Source organism: Zootoca vivipara, chromosome 11 (assembly GCF_965207765.1).
Source record: "Zootoca vivipara chromosome 11, rZooViv2.hap1.1, whole genome shotgun sequence".
Classification (NCBI taxonomy): domain Eukaryota; kingdom Metazoa; phylum Chordata; class Lepidosauria; order Squamata; family Lacertidae; genus Zootoca; species Zootoca vivipara.
Window position 1 is genome coordinate 57252777 of NC_142594.1, and position 17271 is coordinate 57270047.

Sequence of the window (17271 nt, forward strand, 5' to 3'; positions counted from 1 at the left end):
TGGGAAATGATTTATAACGAACTGAAGAAAACGTTTAAGATAACCTTCGTGAAAAATCCAGAAGCATTTTTGCTAGGCATTTCAGGTCAAGAGTTGCCGAAAGAGAAGAAATAATAATAATAATAATAATAATAATAATAATAATAATAATAATAATAATTTATTATTTGTACCCCACCCATCTGGCTGGGTTTTCCCAGCCACTCTGGGTGACTTCCAACAAAATATTAAAATACATTGGTCTGTTAAACATTAAAAGCTTCCCTAAACAAGGCTGCCTTCAGATGTCCTCTAAATGTCAGGTAGTTGTTTTTCTTTTTGACATCTGTTGGGAGGGTGTTCCACAGGGCAGGCGCCACCACCGAGAAGGCCCTCTGCCTGGTTCCCTGCAACTTGGCTTCTCGCAACGAGGGAACCGCCAGAAGGCCCTCGGTGCTGGACCTCAGTGTCCGGGCAGAATGATGGAGGTGGAGACGCTCCTTCAGGTATACTGGACCGAGGCCATTTAGGGCTTTAAAGGTCAGCACCAACACTTTGAATTGTGCTCGGAAACGTCCTGGGAGCCAATGTAGATCTTTCAAGACCGGTGTTATGTGGTCTCGGCGGCCGCTCCCAGTCACCACTCTAGCTGTCGCATTCTGGATAGTCAGCACCAACACTTTGAATTGTGCTTGGAAACGTACCGTTCATTTATGCGACTGTTCATGTATGCGACAACTGCAGCAAGGATATTGCTAGCACAAAGATGGAAAAGTACTGAAATACCAACTAAAGGAGAATGGCAAGGAAAACTGATGATGGAATACGCTGAAAAATGGCAAAATTAATGGAAACACTTCGAGACAAAGACCATAGAGATTTTAAGAAGGACTGGCAACCATTTATGTTATATTTACAGAATCAATGTAAAGAAAGAGATTCACTTGCAGGGTTTGATTAAACATTTGCAATTTACAAAATAATGTAGGAATAGAAATAGGATGTTAAACTGATAAGAGAAGAAGAATTACTTTTTTTAAAAAAAAGAATAAGAACTAACCAACAAGCAGGGAGAGATAATATGCCAAAAACCTAGAAAAGAAAGTTGAGGGAAGTGGTGGTGTGTGTGTGTGTGTGTTGAGGCTTTGAAATGTATTTTGTCTTTGAAATAATGGTTGTAATGGTGATACAATTGAAAAATTAAATACAATTTTTTTTAAAAAAAAAAAGTCAGAAGGAACAGCAATACAGTGGTGCCTCGCTTAACGAATGCCCTGCTTAACAAAATTTCCGCTTAACGAAAGGATTTTTCGAGCGGAGGTTGCCTCGCCAGACGAATTCGTTTTTCGAAAAATTCGTCTAGCGGATCGTGATTTCCCATTGGAATGCATTGAAATTCAATTAAAGCGTTCCTATGGGCAAAAAAAAAAATCAATAAAAAATTCAATGCATTCCTATGGGATTCGCTAGACAAATTTTTCGTTATAAGAAAAGACCCGTGGAACGAATTAAATTCGTCTAGCGAGACACCACTGCAACCAACCCTAGGGCACACACACCCCCCGCCAGACTGATACCTCTTGCCCGCCCTGCCATCCTACCTTTCCCACAGCCCAGCAGCTCCACGCGGAGGAAGATCCCGTTGTGGAAGTCGCGGGGAAGGATCCGGACATGCCGGGCGCGCACCATGCGCTGGAAGGTCCTGACCACGGGGGTCGAGTCATCAAAGTTCCCTTGGAAAAGCTAGAGGCAGGGGAAGTGACTGAGGGTTACAAAAAGCACCTACTGAATTATTTGCCTATTGGATGGAAGTTAATAACGGGGCAACAGAAATGGATTTTACATGCTCTCATGGTAGCCAAGAGCATAATGTTGATGAACTGGAAGAATAAAGATATGGTCCCCTTTAATAAATGGATCGACGATATGATAACACTCGCAAATTATGAACAGACGGCTTGCAGACGTAGACTTAGCTTGGAATGAATACGACAATATTTGAAATGGGTTTATACCAAATGCAGGAGGCTATTAATATTTACATAGGATAATAATATCAACTTTATAAAAGAATGTGTGGGTTAGGGTATTTTTTCATATATATAGATATATTTGGGGTTCTTTTCCTTTGCACATTTTTGTGCCTTTTTTCATTTTCTTCTCCTCTTTTTCTTTGTATTTCTTTATAATTGAAAACTTTTCAATAAAGTATTAATACCAACATTACGAAGCACCTAGTCATCTAGAAACATATACAGACCCTCCATCTTTTGAGCCATGGTCTGAGAACCTCCCTACCCTGGCTATATTTAAACACATCTCTTATGGACATCAGTTTCTTTTCCTTCCTTCCTTCCTCCCTCTTCCTCTTCCTCTCTCTTTCTCCATTGGAAGGTGGTCGACTCGCCTTCCTTAGATCAGGGGTCAGCAAACTTTTTCAGCATGGGGCCGGTCCACTGTCCCTCAGACCTTTGGGGGGGGGCTGGACTACATTTTTTGGGGGGGGAATGAACCAATTCCTATGCCTCACAAATAACCCAGAGATGCATTTTAAATAAAAGGACACATTCTACTCACGCTGCTTCTTGGACCGTCCGCGGGCCGGATTCTGAAGGCGATTGGGCCGCATCCGGCCCCTGGGCCTTAGTTTGCCTACCCCACGGATTAGAGGCTTGTAAGCAGAGCTCGAATGGCTATTCCTGCTTAACCTGAGATTCCTAAATTGCAGGGGGTTGGACTAGATGACCCTTGGGTCCCTTCCAACTCTATGATTCCATGATTCCACGCAATACAGATGTCCTACAGTTGTTCCCCAACTAAACCCAAAAGATCAAGAGTCTTAGATACAGACCCACAAAGTCCCGAAAGCAGCCTTTTCCAACCTGGTTCCCTCCAGGCGTTCTGAACTACAACTCCTGTCAGTGTGCACTGATTCGGGCTGATGGCAGCTGCTTCCCAGAACATCTGGAGGGCACCAGGTTGGCGAAAGCTGCCCTGTGGGCCCATGATCCTAGCCCTGCAGTGCTGTGGGGACCTCATTTCCCCCACTCCACCCTCCTGAGCCAGGGGTTAGAGCATCGGACTAGGACCTGGTTGGAGGCCAGGGTTCGAATCTCCACTCGGCCATGAAGCTCACTGGGCCGAGCAGCTGCCTCTCAGCTCAGCCCGCCTCGCAGGGCTGTTGTTGCGGGGAGTAAGTGAGGAGGGAGAGAAGTGACCATGGACGCCCCCTTGAGTTCCCCAGAGAATAAATAAATAAGGTAGACCACGTGGGTCTCGCACCTTTAGGTCTGGCACGGTGCCCGTGGAAGAGACCTCGTCGTAGTCGCGCCACCTCACGCCGTCCAGGCTGAACCGCAGGAAGAAGCTGGTCACGTAGGCATCAGAGGACCCGGCCCCTTGCACCACCACCCCTGAGGAAAGGCACAACAACTCTCGGTCAATGCCTGCAACGCTTGCAAGAATAGGCTACAGAGGGGCAAAGCAAAGGAATTGGGTCTTGGGTACAATGTTCCCCTAGTTTTGCCATTTCGCTGCTCGGATGCCTGATTATCAACTTCCAAAGGAACTCCTCTATTCCGAACTTAAAGATGGAGGTCATCAAAAGAGGTTTAAAGACTCTCAAGGCAAATCTAAAAAAAATGTAGTATAAACACTGACAATTGGGAAACACTGGCCTGCGAGCGCTCCAGTTGGAGAACAGCCTTTGCCAAAGGTGTCATGGGCTTTGAACTAGTTATAGGTAGGTAGCCGTGTTGGTCTGACGTAGTCGAAACAAAAAATAAAAAAAATTCCTTCCAGTAGCAGGACTCCAAGGTGCTACTGGAAGGGATATTTTTTATTTTTTGTTTCTGCAGGCTTTGAAGACACTTGAACTCAGGACACAAGGGAGAAACCCCGAAAGTCAGTTGTACTATATTATTTTTCGTTCATCAGCCTAACAGCCCATGGATAGAAACTGTTTTTTAGCCTGTTGGTACGACTGATTATACTTCTACAGTATCTCCTGCCCGAGGGTAGAATATTAAAGAGGTGCTGGCCAGGGTGTGAATCGTCCCTGAGAATTTTTCTCACTCTCCTAAGGCAACGATCCCTTGCGATGTCATCTAGCGGACTCAAGGGATACTAAATAATAAAGATGAATATTTTTCTAAAGCAATTTTATAATGGGATCAATATAAATAGTGTATTACATGAAATCAATCAGTAGGCATAAGACTCACGCCCTTAGTCTACGCTGCCTGATCATCCGTCTACAAGCAACAGCTTGACCTACATTCAACTGTGCCTCCCTGCAGTCTGCAGCTGCATGCGACATCTTGCCGTGCAACCAGACCATGCAGAATGTAGGCACCCTATATATAGAAATGAGCAAACCAGTGATATTTTAGGGAGCAGGTTAGCAGGTGGGGCCAATGACTTACATCATAGGAGCCTACACAACATAAAACACTATACAAAAATTCCTTCAGTAGCACCTTAAAGACCAACTAAGTTTTTATTTTGGTATGAGCTTTCGTGTGCATGCACACTTCATCAGATACACTGAAACAGAAGTAGCCAGACCCTTATGTATATTCAGAGGGTGGGGGGTGGGGGTGATGGGAATGGGTGATGGGCTGATAGGAGTGGTAAACCTGTGGATGACTGTTAACGACTGTTAATGACTGCAATTGGTCTTGCGGGGGGGCGGAAGCAAGGGCTGAGGTGCTATGGAAAGCTTGATCATGTATAATGAGATAAGAATCCTATGTCTTTGTTCATTCCAGGTGGCTCCATGGTTTTAAGCTTGCTAATGAGTTGCAATTCAGCAACTTCTCTTTCCAGTCTGTTTCTGAAATTTTTCTGTAATAAAACAGCTACTTTGAGATCTTGTATAAAACACTGTTGCTGTATGTAGGTTTTATTTGTTTTTTATCTTATATTTTGGAAATGTACATATCACGCCACGCACATGCGCAGACGCGGCACTTCTGGATGTGAACGCTTCGAGTTGTGGGCGTGCCTCCAGGGCGGATTACGTCCGCAACTCAAGGTTCCACTGTACGTAAATCCGGCACAGCCCCCCCCCCTCAGCCGGCTCTCCTGCGAGCTTCCTTCCAGAGCGAGGGGAGCGCCCACCTGTCAGGTTCCTGGGTTCCCCCAGATCCACGTGCAGGAAGGGGGGCCGGGAGAGCAGCTCGGGATAGACATCTGCTGGGGGAGCCCAGCCCTGGAGGTCGGCGTTGGGCAGGACGCGATTGAGGCGGGCGGCGTGAGCCGGGTTCTCTGGCTGCTGCGAGGAAGCCGTGAAGCTGGCGTCCGGCAGGAAGGCAATGCCCAGCGGGCCGTAGCAGAGGTCTGGGTGGTGGCACAGAAGGGGGGGTGGTCAGTCAGGAGAGCGCCCAGCAACACATCACATCCAGCTAGGCGCATTTTGCTCCAGGGAATTTCATTAGTGCGAGCAGTTTCTGAGCTCTGGGCGCCTAGGATTTCAGATTAAAACTGCAGAGTGGAAGGAAAGGAGGACCTTTTTCTGCCTCCCCACTTCCAGCTACTCTCTGAAGACTGGAGAAGAGACCCTCTTAAGAATATTAAGTGGGTGGGCAGGGGAAGGAAAGGTAAAGGTAAAGGGACCCCTGACCATTCATACCCTCCAACTCCCGGTAAGAAAAATCTGGGATCAACAGCAGCACGGCACCGGAAGCATAGCTGCCAAGTACCCCGTTTTCCCTGGGAAACCCCCGTTTTTACTTACCTTTTCCCAGTGGTCCCCCGTATCACTTCGTCTCCCGTTTTTCTCCGTTATTTTCTCCTGCCGGCAGCCATTTTTTTTCTTTCCGATTTGCCTATCTATGGGCACCAAAAATGGCCGTCGCCAGCTTCAAAAGTCGCATCTACACATGTCCGGAAGTGCATAGGCGCGACTTCCGGTGTCGGCGGCCATTTTTGGTGCCCATAGATGGGCGGAGCAACACCGGAAGTTGCGTCGACGCACTTCCTGACATGAGTACAAGTGACTTTCGAAGCCGGCGGCGGCCATTTTTTGTGCCCATAGAAGGGCAAAGCGACACCAGAAGTTACGTCGACGCAACTTCCGGTGTCACACGGCTGCCGGTCCCAGATTCTGCAGTCCGGGACTTGGAAGGTAAGACCGGAAGTCGCTTCTACGCATGTCCGGACATGCGTAGAAGCAACTTCTGGTGCCCAGACATGGGCAGAGTGGCACCCGAAATCGGTTCTGCGCATGTCTGGACATGCGCAGAAGGAGCCTCCCTGGCAGGTAGGAAATCCAGGGGATTTTTGGGATTGTTCTCTATTCAGGATAACAGCTCACCAGCTGCTCCACCTTTCTCCCTCCCTCCCTCCCTCTCTTGTTTCATAAAATTTACACACCACTTGATTGTGAAAAACCACAACACTCCAAAAAGCCCGGTACGGGGAGCATAAAACAATAAAATTATCCGTAAATACAACATGTATTCAAACAATAATATCATAAATAAAATAGAAACGGATTTTAAAAGGCAACAACTTTCTGTGATAAACGAACTTTGGAACTCCTTGCCTATTGACACCAGGCAGAGGCATCTTCCCTGTGCTCTTTCCCAGGTGAAGGAGGTTGTTTGCATATAGAGCCCCGCCCACCAAGCAAGTGGGAGGAGCAACCCTTTCTTGGACAACCTCCATCCCAGAAGGGAGCTCTCTTGGTTGCTGCAGAGGAGAAGCCCCAAGTCACAGGCCTGCTGCATTTACCCAGGTGCAAGGAATGATGCGTGTAGAGTCTCACCTCTGAGGGGGGGCATTGGGAAGGTGTCGAACGGCAAGGCTGTGGTCAAGGCAGCCGGGCTGGCCACGCTGGGTCCAATGGCTGGCACAGTTGGCAGAGCCGTCCGGTTCTCACCTGCATATAATAAATAACAACAACAACAACAACAATTTATTTATACCCCGTCCATCTGACTGGGTTTCCCCAGCCACTCTGGGTGGCTTCCAACAGAAAAATAAAATACAGTAATCTATTCAACATTAAAAGCCTCCCTAAACAGGGCTGCCTTCAGATGTCTTCTAAAAATCTGGTAGTTGTTGTTCTCTTTGATATCTAATGGGAGGGCGTTCCACTACCAAGAAAGCCCTCTGCCTAGTTCCCTGCAACTTGGCTTCTCGCAACGAGGGAATCGCCAGAAGGCCCTCGGTGCTGGACCTCAATGAAGGAAACAGGAGGGTGGGGCGAATCTTGGGGTGATGCCCTGGGCCACCACCAAATACGATACCCTGCGGGTAACTAGGGTTTTGAGCTGGGGAATTCTGTTTAATCTGCTTGTTACCTCAAGACTCCTGTGAGTGCTAAATTGTAGGGGGTTGGATAATAATAATAATAATAATAATAATAATAATAATAATAATAATAATATCTATTTATTTATACCCTGCCCATCTGGCTGGGTTTCTCCAGCCACTCTGGGCGGCTCCCAGCAGAATAATAATAATAAAGCAATAAAACATCAAACATTAAAAACTTCCCTAAACAGGGCTGCCTTCCAACGCTACAATTCTAGGATGCTATGAAATATTTGGGATTTTTAAGATTTGAACAAAGCACCCCCAAAGTTCAAAAAACAAGGGAAAAGATTCCCCAGGGGAAGAGAAGGAAACAGGGGGGGTCATCCCCCATGATTAGCGGCAATCGGAACATTGCAGGGGCATGAAGAGATTTGACGTACTTAGTTGTGATTCCTGCATTGCAGGGGGTTGGACTAGATGGCCGCTGGGGGTCCCCTCCCCACTCTGCAATTCTAGGATTCTGTGATTCATTGGAGGCTTTTAAACAGAGGCTGAATATCTATCTATCACGGATGCTTCAGCTGTGAATCCTGCATCTAGAGTTCTATTGTTTTATGGAGAAAAAAATTCCTTCAGTAGCACCTTAAAGACCAACTAAGTTTTTATTTTGGTATGAGCTTTCGTGTGCATGCACACTTCTTCAGATACACTTGAAACAGAAGTCAGAAGTATCTGATGAAGTGTGCATGCACACGAAAGCTCATACCAAAATAAAAACTTAGTTGGTCTTTAAGGTGCTACTGAAGGAATTTTTTTATTTTGCTTCGACTCAGACCAACATGGCTATACCTACCTGGAGAGAAAAAAACTTATTCTGCATTCGGTGCAGCAAATAATTCACAATCTCAGTGTATATAAATGCACAGGCCTGGGGAGAAAACTGAGAATGCAGAGTCTGTCCGATGTGGGGTGGGGTGGGGAGATGCAGGGCCTGTGCCCCCCTCCCTGCCACCTTGGGGGGCTCACCTGCCTCCACGCAGTAGCAGCAAGCGTCTCCTCGGCCCTCGACCAGAACTCGGCCCTGCAGGAGGGAGGGATGCGCATCAGTGAGGAAGTCAGCGCATGCTCAGAGGCACCCTTGCGCCTTAGTGCGCAGGAAGAGGAGGGAACGTGCCAGACTCACCTCAGGGCAGGCCACTGTGCTGTAGGGGCAATACTGGGAGCACTGGACGGTCAGGTTGGGCAGGCATTGGCACACTTGGCATTGTCCCGAGCGCCAGCGGTCACCGATGGCATGCGCCCGGCCGTGGTGCTCGCACTCCTCGCACGGATCCGTCTGACACCTGCAAAGAAGGCGGAGGGAGGGTCTGCAGGAGATCATGGCTAGTGGATTCCTTCCAGGGTCCCCCATGTCAGCGGAGAAATGCAGCCGGCCAACCCCTCCCCCCCAAGAGAGAGCGGACAAATCCGTGTTTTTCTTTGTTTGGCTTTTGCTGGTTGGCTGCAGCCGATTTGGTCAGAAACCATGTGTTATGTACTGAGCTGAATCATAGAACAATAGGATCCAGAATCAGCAGTCTGATTGGTCCGCAGGAGCCACCCAATCCAACTCCAGGTGGAAGTGAATCTGCAACCTGATTGGCCTGCAGGGGCAGCCAATCAGGCGGCTGGCAGAAGTGAATCTGCAACCTGATTGGCCTGTAGGAGCAGCCAATCAGGCTGCAGACAGAAGTCAATCCACAACCTGATTGGCCCACAGGTGTAGCCCTGAAGTAGCCAATCACGCAACGCCCATTGTGTAAATAATGTATATAAGCAGATGGTTTTGGGAAAAGAGCCATTCTTCTTCTCTTCTTCTCCTTGATAACTACGAGCTGAATAAAGAGCATGAAATTCACTCTCGACTCAGAGTATATTTCACCATGGCAGGCAGGCGAGAGAGCGAGATCATGGATTAGAAATGTTCTCCGAGGAGGAATGACAGGTTCCGTTGTTGGACTATGTTGAAATGGCAAAAATGACCGTAAAAATCAGAAATCGGGAAGACCAAAATTTTAAGAATGAATGGGGGAAATTTATAATTTAGCTTGGAGACCACTGTAAACAGTTAACATCGTTATCGGGATTGCAATAACACTTGTAATGTAACGAGAACTATGGATACACACACACACACACACACACACACACACACACACACACACACACATGATTACTATAAAAGATGCAGTACAAAAGGTTTAATAATGGAACCCACAAAAGGGAGGAGGGAAGTCCTGAGGGAAGTCTTGTACTTATGGAAGGTGTTTTGGTACGACTGTAAATTTTAATATGTAAAAATCAAATAAATAAATTTGTCATAAAAAAGAAAGAAATGTTATCTGAGGAGATAATGGCGATTATCCGTGCGTTATGTGAATGCCCGCTAATGAACGATTTCCTGGGGAAGGCATTGTCTTCGGAAAGTGCAGGGGCTGCCTTCTGGGGCCCTGTGAGCACAATTGAAATGAGATGAGTGTGAGATGGAACACTGGGGCAGACAAGTCACAACAGTTCCTAGAGTGTCCACTAAGAGGAACTCACCTGGAGGGACACCTGACTAAGTTCAGTTCCTGTTCCTCCAGATATGCAGATGAGATGGATTAGCTGGCAGAGAAAAGCCCCTAGCCAGCAGCCATTCTCTCTCTTAGCCATTTCTCCTTCAATGGGAACACATCTCCAGAGAATCTACAGTTAGGATGGTTCTCCCTCTCGGCCTGTTGCCAAGAGAGAGACCAGATGGAGCCTCACTTTACTAAGAAGACTCCAGATGTACATATTTGTAACTTTTCTACATAAGCCTGCCTTTCTGAGATTATGCTGTTAACTCAGGATGTCATGTGAGTAAACTCTATCTTATTTTAATACTATTGTGTCGTGTATTTCTTTTAAGAGGGAAAAAGGGGATTTGCCAGGAAGTATAATATTGAAGTATAATGTTATAGAGGTTCTAACAAACCTAACGCTCACGCTTTGCTGCGCACAAAAGGGGAATGTCACTCTGCTGATATTGGAAGCTTGCTAACACAAGCTTGGATAGGATCTATCTAATAATATATCCTAATCCACATCCCTAACATCCCCACAATGAGGAGGGGAGCACCCTCCAAAAAGCCTCTAAATGCGCATTCCCCCCCCCCCCGCTCTCCAGTGCTCTCTCTCACTCTCTCCCCCATCCAGACCAAAATACCTTGAGTTGAGGTTCTGGAGCTGCTGCTGCTGCTGCGCTATCCTGAAAGTCAGCTGTTAGGCAGGGAGGCTGAGCAGCTGAAAGAAAGCTCTGTTCTGCCTCAAGTGTCTTCAGGGATCCCTCCAGGGAGGGTCTTCCCATGAGCCACAAGGACTCTCCAGCTCTCTCCCACCATTTCCGGATATGATTCTAATGATTTAAGTAATTTCCTGGCACAGTGGAAATGTAAGTTAGGGTGTGTGTGCCTATGATGATGATGATGATGATGATGATTCCCCACCCATCTGGCCAGGTTTCCCCAGCCACATGTGTGTGTGTGTGTGTGTTCTGCAAAAATGGTAAAATAAAATTTGGAAGCTGTTCTTTGCTGAAGATGACATCACATAGACCCAGTGCAAAACGTGGCCCTAGGGAGCCAAAGAGTCTTCGTTGGCCTGCTTTATTTGCAAAAGATATTTATATACCAGGGAACCAGGTGGCGCTGTGGGTTAAACCACAGAGCCTAGGACTTGCTGATCAGAAGGTTGGCGGTTCAAATCCCTGCAACGGGGTGAGCTCCCGTTGCTCGGTCCCAGCTCCTGCCCACCTAGCAGTTCGAAAGCACATCAAAGTGCAAGTAGATAAATAGGGATCGCTCCGGCGGGAAGGTAAATGGCGTTTCCGTGCGCTGCTCTGGTTCGCCAGAAGCAGCTTTGTCATGCTGGCCACATGACCCGGAAGCTGTCTGCGGACAAACGCCGGCTCCCTCGGCCTATAGAGCGAGATGAGCGCCGCAACCCTAGAGTCGGACACAACTGGACCTGATGGTCAGGGGGCCCTTTACCTTTACCTTTTTCTTTATATACCACCCCGCCTCTCTCTCTCTGGCTCACAGCAATAACACCTTTTAAAAAACCACGTAAGAAATACTGCAAAAACGTGATGAACTGTTGAGGGAGGATGAACCCTCCGTGCGGGAGAGAAAAGTTTCCAGCTTCGGCCTGTAGTGGAAAAGGAGCACCTCGGAGGGACCTCCAAGCAATGCGCTGGCTCTTTGTGGGCTCACCTGCGGGCTTTGCGGTAGATGCCTCGGCACTGGCGGCCGTTGCCGTGCTTGCTGGGGTTGTTGGGGCTGCGGAAAGACCACTGGATGCTCTGCACCCCACAGGGACCCAAGCACTCTCCCCAGGGCGACCAGGAGGACCAGCCACAATTCACTGGCAATGCAAGGAAAAGCGGGGAGGAAGCGTTAGCAATAAGGAGAGGGACACTGGCCGGCACATCTGCACACCTGCAGCTCCCCACTTGTCCCCCCCAGATGTTGTTGAAATACAATTATTATAATACATAGAACTGTTGTCTATTAAAGTTGTCTCCCACCCTCGCTCACCGCAAGAGCCCAAGTATTTTGGACGAGCACGATGGCAGTGGCAGGGCCGAGTGGGGCACCTGTGGGGTGCTGCCCCACAGAATTGTGCTGCCCCAGGTGGCTGCTTCAGCACGTCTCCTGGGCAGGCTGGCCTTGAGGGGGGAACACAGGGTGTCCCCCCCTCCGAAGAACGTTTTGTGGGTTGTAACATTGCTGAAACTGTCAAGTACAACATTCCCTGTTTGCCCAGAGTGGACTTCCTGTCACACCTGGTCTGGAGCATCCTCCCTCTGTGTGTGACCAGGTAGGTGGGCGTGACCCTGGGGGACCCCATAAAAGGGCTGGTCACACAGTGTTCCGGTTTTCCAACGTTTTTGGGAGGCCGAACATCCGATGCGGTTGTTGGCTATTGTTTCCGGGGCACCTGCACCAATCAGAAGCCGCATCTTGGTTTTCGAACATTTCGGAAGTCAAACGAACTTCCGGAATGGATTAAGTTTGGTTCTTCTGCTATTTATTTTGTGTTTTTGTTTTTAAGGTTTTTTGATTAATTTGTTTTTGTGACTGTGTGGAACCCAGTTCAGCTACTGATTGATTGATTGATTGATTGATTGATTGTGTGACTGTGGAAATGGATAAAAGCCCCCATCCAAACAATGACTATCGTCAGTGCAGGTAAGAATATTTTTTTCTACAATACTGTCTTCTTTATTTTATAGTACAGTGGTACCTCAGGTTAAAGACGTTTCAGGTTACAGACTCCACTAACCCAGAAATAGTACCTTGGGTTAAGAACTTTGCTTCAAGATGAGAACAGAAATCGTGCAGCGGCGGCGGCGGGAGACCCCATTAGCTAAAGTGGCACCTCAGGTTAAGAACAGTTTCAGGTTAAGAGCGGACTTCCAGAACGAATTAAGTTCTTAACCCGAGGTATCACTGTCCATGTACATTGTTTATTGCTTTCATTTTATGAATCAACGGTCTCGTTAGGTAGCAAAATTCATGTTAAATTGCTGTTTTAGGGGTTGTTTTTAAAAGTCTGGAACGGATTAAATCGTTTTGCATTACTTTCTATGGGACAGCGCGCCTTAGTTTTGGAACGCTTTGGTTTTGGAACGGACTTCCGTAACGGATTAAGTTTGAGAACCAAGGTACCACTCTGTAACTGTAACTACAAGCTAAAGCCTGCCTCCAGGACCATACTGTGAACTGAATGTAAGTAAACCTTATCATTACTATTAAAAGAAGACTGTTGTGTCATTATTGTTTTTAAGAGGGGAAATTTACCGGGAACAATCCAATCTGGACAAGCCAGACTGGGTTGCTTAACTCAAATGGTTCTGACGAATCCATCAACTCGCTTCCTGCAATGTGCAAGGGAATGTGCTCTGCTACTAATGAAGGGGGAGATTTGCCAATTGTGTTATGGAGCTAAATCTGATCATATAGTCTGCATTGTATAATTCTGAGTGCATGGCTTAGCCACCACCACCCCCCATTTGCTCTCTTTGCCTCTCTGTGTGCCAAAGGGTAAGCCAGACAGAATGCCCTGCTAAGCTATCAAGGCCGGATGGCTGGCCTTGTCTGGAACACAGAGAAAACCTTATCAGTGGATGAGCTGGACGCTGGAAGCTGCTATCCTTGACGCATAGGCTGACACATAGACTCAAGCCTGGCATATCCTTGACGCATAGACTCAAGGCTGATGGAAGATGCTACTGGGGTAGCATGAGTCAGCATGTGTTTATGAACAGGACCGCACACAGGAAGATCATTATATGTACTTGTGACCCCCCCTTGCGTGCGCACATCTACAGAGGAGGGGGAAAGGAGCCCAAGAAGTGTATAAGAAGCTTTGCAATTTGTGTTTCTTTACTCTTGTCGTGAGCTGATCACCTAGAGTCTCTTATTAATAAGAAATTAAATTCTTTCTCTGCATTCAACCCCCAGTGTCATTATTGACTGTCTCTGTCCTGCCTGGGTGCAACTTAAAGGACCCTTAGTAGCTGATAAGCCTACACTAGCTCACTTGCGCGAGTGAGGAAGGATAATATTTAATCAACATATCCTCTCCTACTGTCCTCAACATTCCCACAGGTGTGAGTGTGGGGGATCGCCGGGTTGCAGGGGGCACCTCCTGGGGCATCTAGCAATGTGGGGAGAGGAGCCGTGCGTGCCCACCTGTGCACTCCGGGTTCTGCCGGCAGCGCTTCATCTGACCGTCCTGGCAGGTGCAGATGCGGCAGTTGACCTTCACCAGCTGGCCGGGCCAGTAGCGGGTGCCCTCCACCTGGCAGGGGCACTCTCGGGGGCGCACACACTGCTGGTCGCTGTCCAGGACCAGCCCATCGGGGCACCAGCACCCTGCGCAGGAGAGAGAGAGAGAGAAGGTAGGCGAACGGAGGAAGGGAGACAAACCAGGCAGAGGTTTATCATCCTGGCCTGTTGCCTTGATACCATTTAGAAAACCAGGCTGCTTCTACAGGTATAAATAAATTGTAAGAAAGAAAGAAAGAAAGAAAGAAAGAAAGAAAGAAAGAAAGAAAGAAAGAAAGAAAGAAAGAAAGAAAGAAAGAAAGAAAAGAAAACAAGATAATCACCAATATGCTCAGTGAACAAGGTAGGAATATTAAAACAGAAAAATAGATGTTAAATGTTCTAATTTTTTTTACACAGTGTGAAGGAGAATGTTGTGGATTGTTTTCCCTTGTGGGCTTTTTTTTAAAAAAAAACATACGGTATAAGGTGCTATTTTTTAGAAAAAGGCAGAGAAAAGAAAAAATGAAGGAAAAGAAATGAATTTAGTACAGTGGTACCTTGGTTTTCAAATGCCCTGGTACTCAGACAACTTGGAACCCAAACACTGTAAACCCGGAAGTACTTTTTTCGGAAGTCGAACGTGCTCCGTTTTGAGGTTACACTGAGGTCTGTCTGTCTTTGCTATTTATTCTGCGTTCCTGTTTCTGCAGCTCTTTTGTTTTCGTTTTTGTGACTGTGTCCGTCAGCTAATGATGGATGGATTGTGTGACTGCAGTACATTGTTTACTGCTTTCATTTTACAGATCAATGGTCTCATTGGATAGTAAAATTCATGTTAAATTGCTGTTTTAGGGGTTGTTTTTAAAAGTCTGGAACGGATTAATCTGTTCTGCATTACTTCCTATGGGAAAGCGTGCCTTGGCTTTGGAACGCTTTGGTTTTGGAACGGATTAAGTTCGAGAATCAAGGTACCTGTAAGGGGAAGGGCTTACAGAGAACAGCCCCCTCTCATCAGAAGCAGCCCATCTCCAAGCAGTCGTGAAAGCGAAGGGACGGGTGAGGAAAGTCAGGAGACAGAAAGGGAGTGCCAGACCTCTGGCAACATCCAGGAGCCCCTGCTCCACAGGCAGGAAGAGAGGGAGAGGGAAAGAGAGGAGAGGACACAGGCAGAACACAGACCCTTCTCCCCCCCCCCCGACTCCGGAATTGAGGAGGAGGAGAAAGGGGAGGAGATTTGCTGTCCCGAGGCTTTTATGCTGGTCCAAATCGCGGAAGGGGGCAGTGCCTGATTCTGATTCGGAATGAGAAGACATGAAACCGACAGCTCACTACACTGTAAATAATGTGCACTAATAAAGACTTTTGAAAGACAAGTATGTGGAAGGTCGTTACGCGGGAGTAGTCGCAATAATCCCACTGTACCACACTTTGGTTTGGTTTGCATATTGTTTCGGAAAGTGTGAATCGGGTTCGCTCTTGACTGGGAACTGAACTGTATCCTGCCCCCGCCCCCCACTGCCAGCCACCTTTCCCTGCCCCTCCCCTTCTTACCTGGCCTGCAGGGCCGGTCCTTCCTGCACCGCATGCGGCTGGAAAGCTCGGCGCAGGAGGTGGGACAGGGCGCACACTTCCGGTTGACCAGCTCCCCGGGGCAGGTGGAGGTGTTGGCACAATCTTCCCGTTGGCACAGCTCTGCAGAGGGCAAAAGGGAGCAAAGAGGGCTGCTTAGGTCGCTGCCAGTTTGGCCATGTAAGCCCCCCCCCCCCCGCACCCCCAGAACACCGTGGCCCACAAAAAGCCGAGGAAGAAGCATTTCTTTGGGGAATTACTGTATAGGGATAGAACTACCTATATTGCAGAGACATTTTTTCACGTGTGCAACTACAGCGTCAATAACGCTACTCGCCCCAAAATGGAAAGAAGCAGAAGTCCCAGCAAAGGAAGAATGGATCCAAAAACTTATGGAATATGCAGAAATGGCAAAACGAACCGGAAGAAATCAAGATAACAAACTTTTTTTTTTTTACAAAAGAATGGAAATATTTTATTGAATATTTACAGATAAACTGCAAACAAATAAAAACACTGGCAGGATGATTGTAATAACCTGACATAAGAGTATATAGATAGATAGATAGATAGATAGAAGATAAATAAATAAGTTAAGCAAATTTGGATATGCAGAAGATATTAAAAATAAATTTAAGAAACCGCAGAAAGAGGGGGAAGGAAGTCGAATTTCAAAATGTCAAAATGATTGTAAAATCAGTGAAATGTATATATCTGAAAAGTATAAACAACGGTTTTAAAAAGGAAGAAAAGGAAGAAGCAGCTCCACTCCCTTTTCCTATGATGCCATAGGATGGTTGGAAGGCCATCTGTCGCGGATTCTTTAGCTGAGATTCCTGCCTTGCAAGGTGGTGGACTAGAGGACCTCTGGGGGACCCTTTCCAATTCTATGATTCTATGACGTCTCACCCAGCATTACCCTCCCTCTGCCCGCTCCCCAGACCAACTCACCAATCTCGATGGAGCTGGTCAAAGCCTCTGGCATCTCTGTGCAGTGGCGACCCCCGTTCTGGGAGGGCAGGCACTCTCGCCGCCGTACCACAACGCCACGGCAGTCCTGGGTGCAGTTGGACCACGTCGCCCATTCGCTCCACACGCCGTCCACTGCACGGAAGGGAGAAGCGAAAGCGTTAGGGCAGGGCAGGGTGGAGCAGAGAAACGGACCTTGCATGCAGTGGGTGGGATCCTGCAGAACTCTCCTGGTTGGTATGCAGTGAAGGTCCGGCGAGATGATTCAAGGTCTGGAAACAAACCTGATGAGGAACGGTTGAAGGAGCTGGGTAGGTTTGGCCTGGAAAAGAGGAGGCTGAGAGGAGATAGGATAGCCGTCTTCAAATATCTCAAGGGCTGTGACATGGAAGAGGGAGCAAACTTGTTTCCTCCTGATCTGGAGGGTAGGACTCGAACCCATGGATTTAAATGACAAGAAAGGCAATTCCAACTAAACATTAGGGATAATCAAGAGGATGAATTATGCCAAAATGGCAAAATTGACAGGCAGAATCAGAAACCAAGAAGATAATAAATTTATTCAGAAATGGGGAAAAATTATAGATTATCTTATATATCACTGCAAGAAGATCAAACCTATCCATTCTGAAGGAAATCAGCCCCGAGTGCTCAG

General features: G+C 47.4%; 1 protein-coding gene across 1 annotated transcript in view; it reads right to left on the reverse strand.

The window, feature by feature from the left end:
* LOC118092051 (SCO-spondin-like) overlaps positions 1–17271 on the reverse strand; it is a 200494-nt gene that overhangs the window by 119123 nt on the left and 64100 nt on the right. Inside the window, exons 34-43 of the mRNA XM_088653951.1 lie at positions 16599–16751; positions 15630–15770; positions 14001–14183; positions 11517–11667; positions 8426–8585; positions 8269–8323; positions 6749–6862; positions 5101–5319; positions 3262–3392; positions 1581–1722 (exon numbers count right to left, since the gene is read on the reverse strand). Of these exons, the coding sequence (XP_088510077.1) occupies positions 1581–1722; positions 3262–3392; positions 5101–5319; positions 6749–6862; positions 8269–8323; positions 8426–8585; positions 11517–11667; positions 14001–14183; positions 15630–15770; positions 16599–16751 (1449 nt within the window). The remainder of the gene's footprint in view (positions 1–1580; positions 1723–3261; positions 3393–5100; positions 5320–6748; positions 6863–8268; positions 8324–8425; positions 8586–11516; positions 11668–14000; positions 14184–15629; positions 15771–16598; positions 16752–17271) is intronic.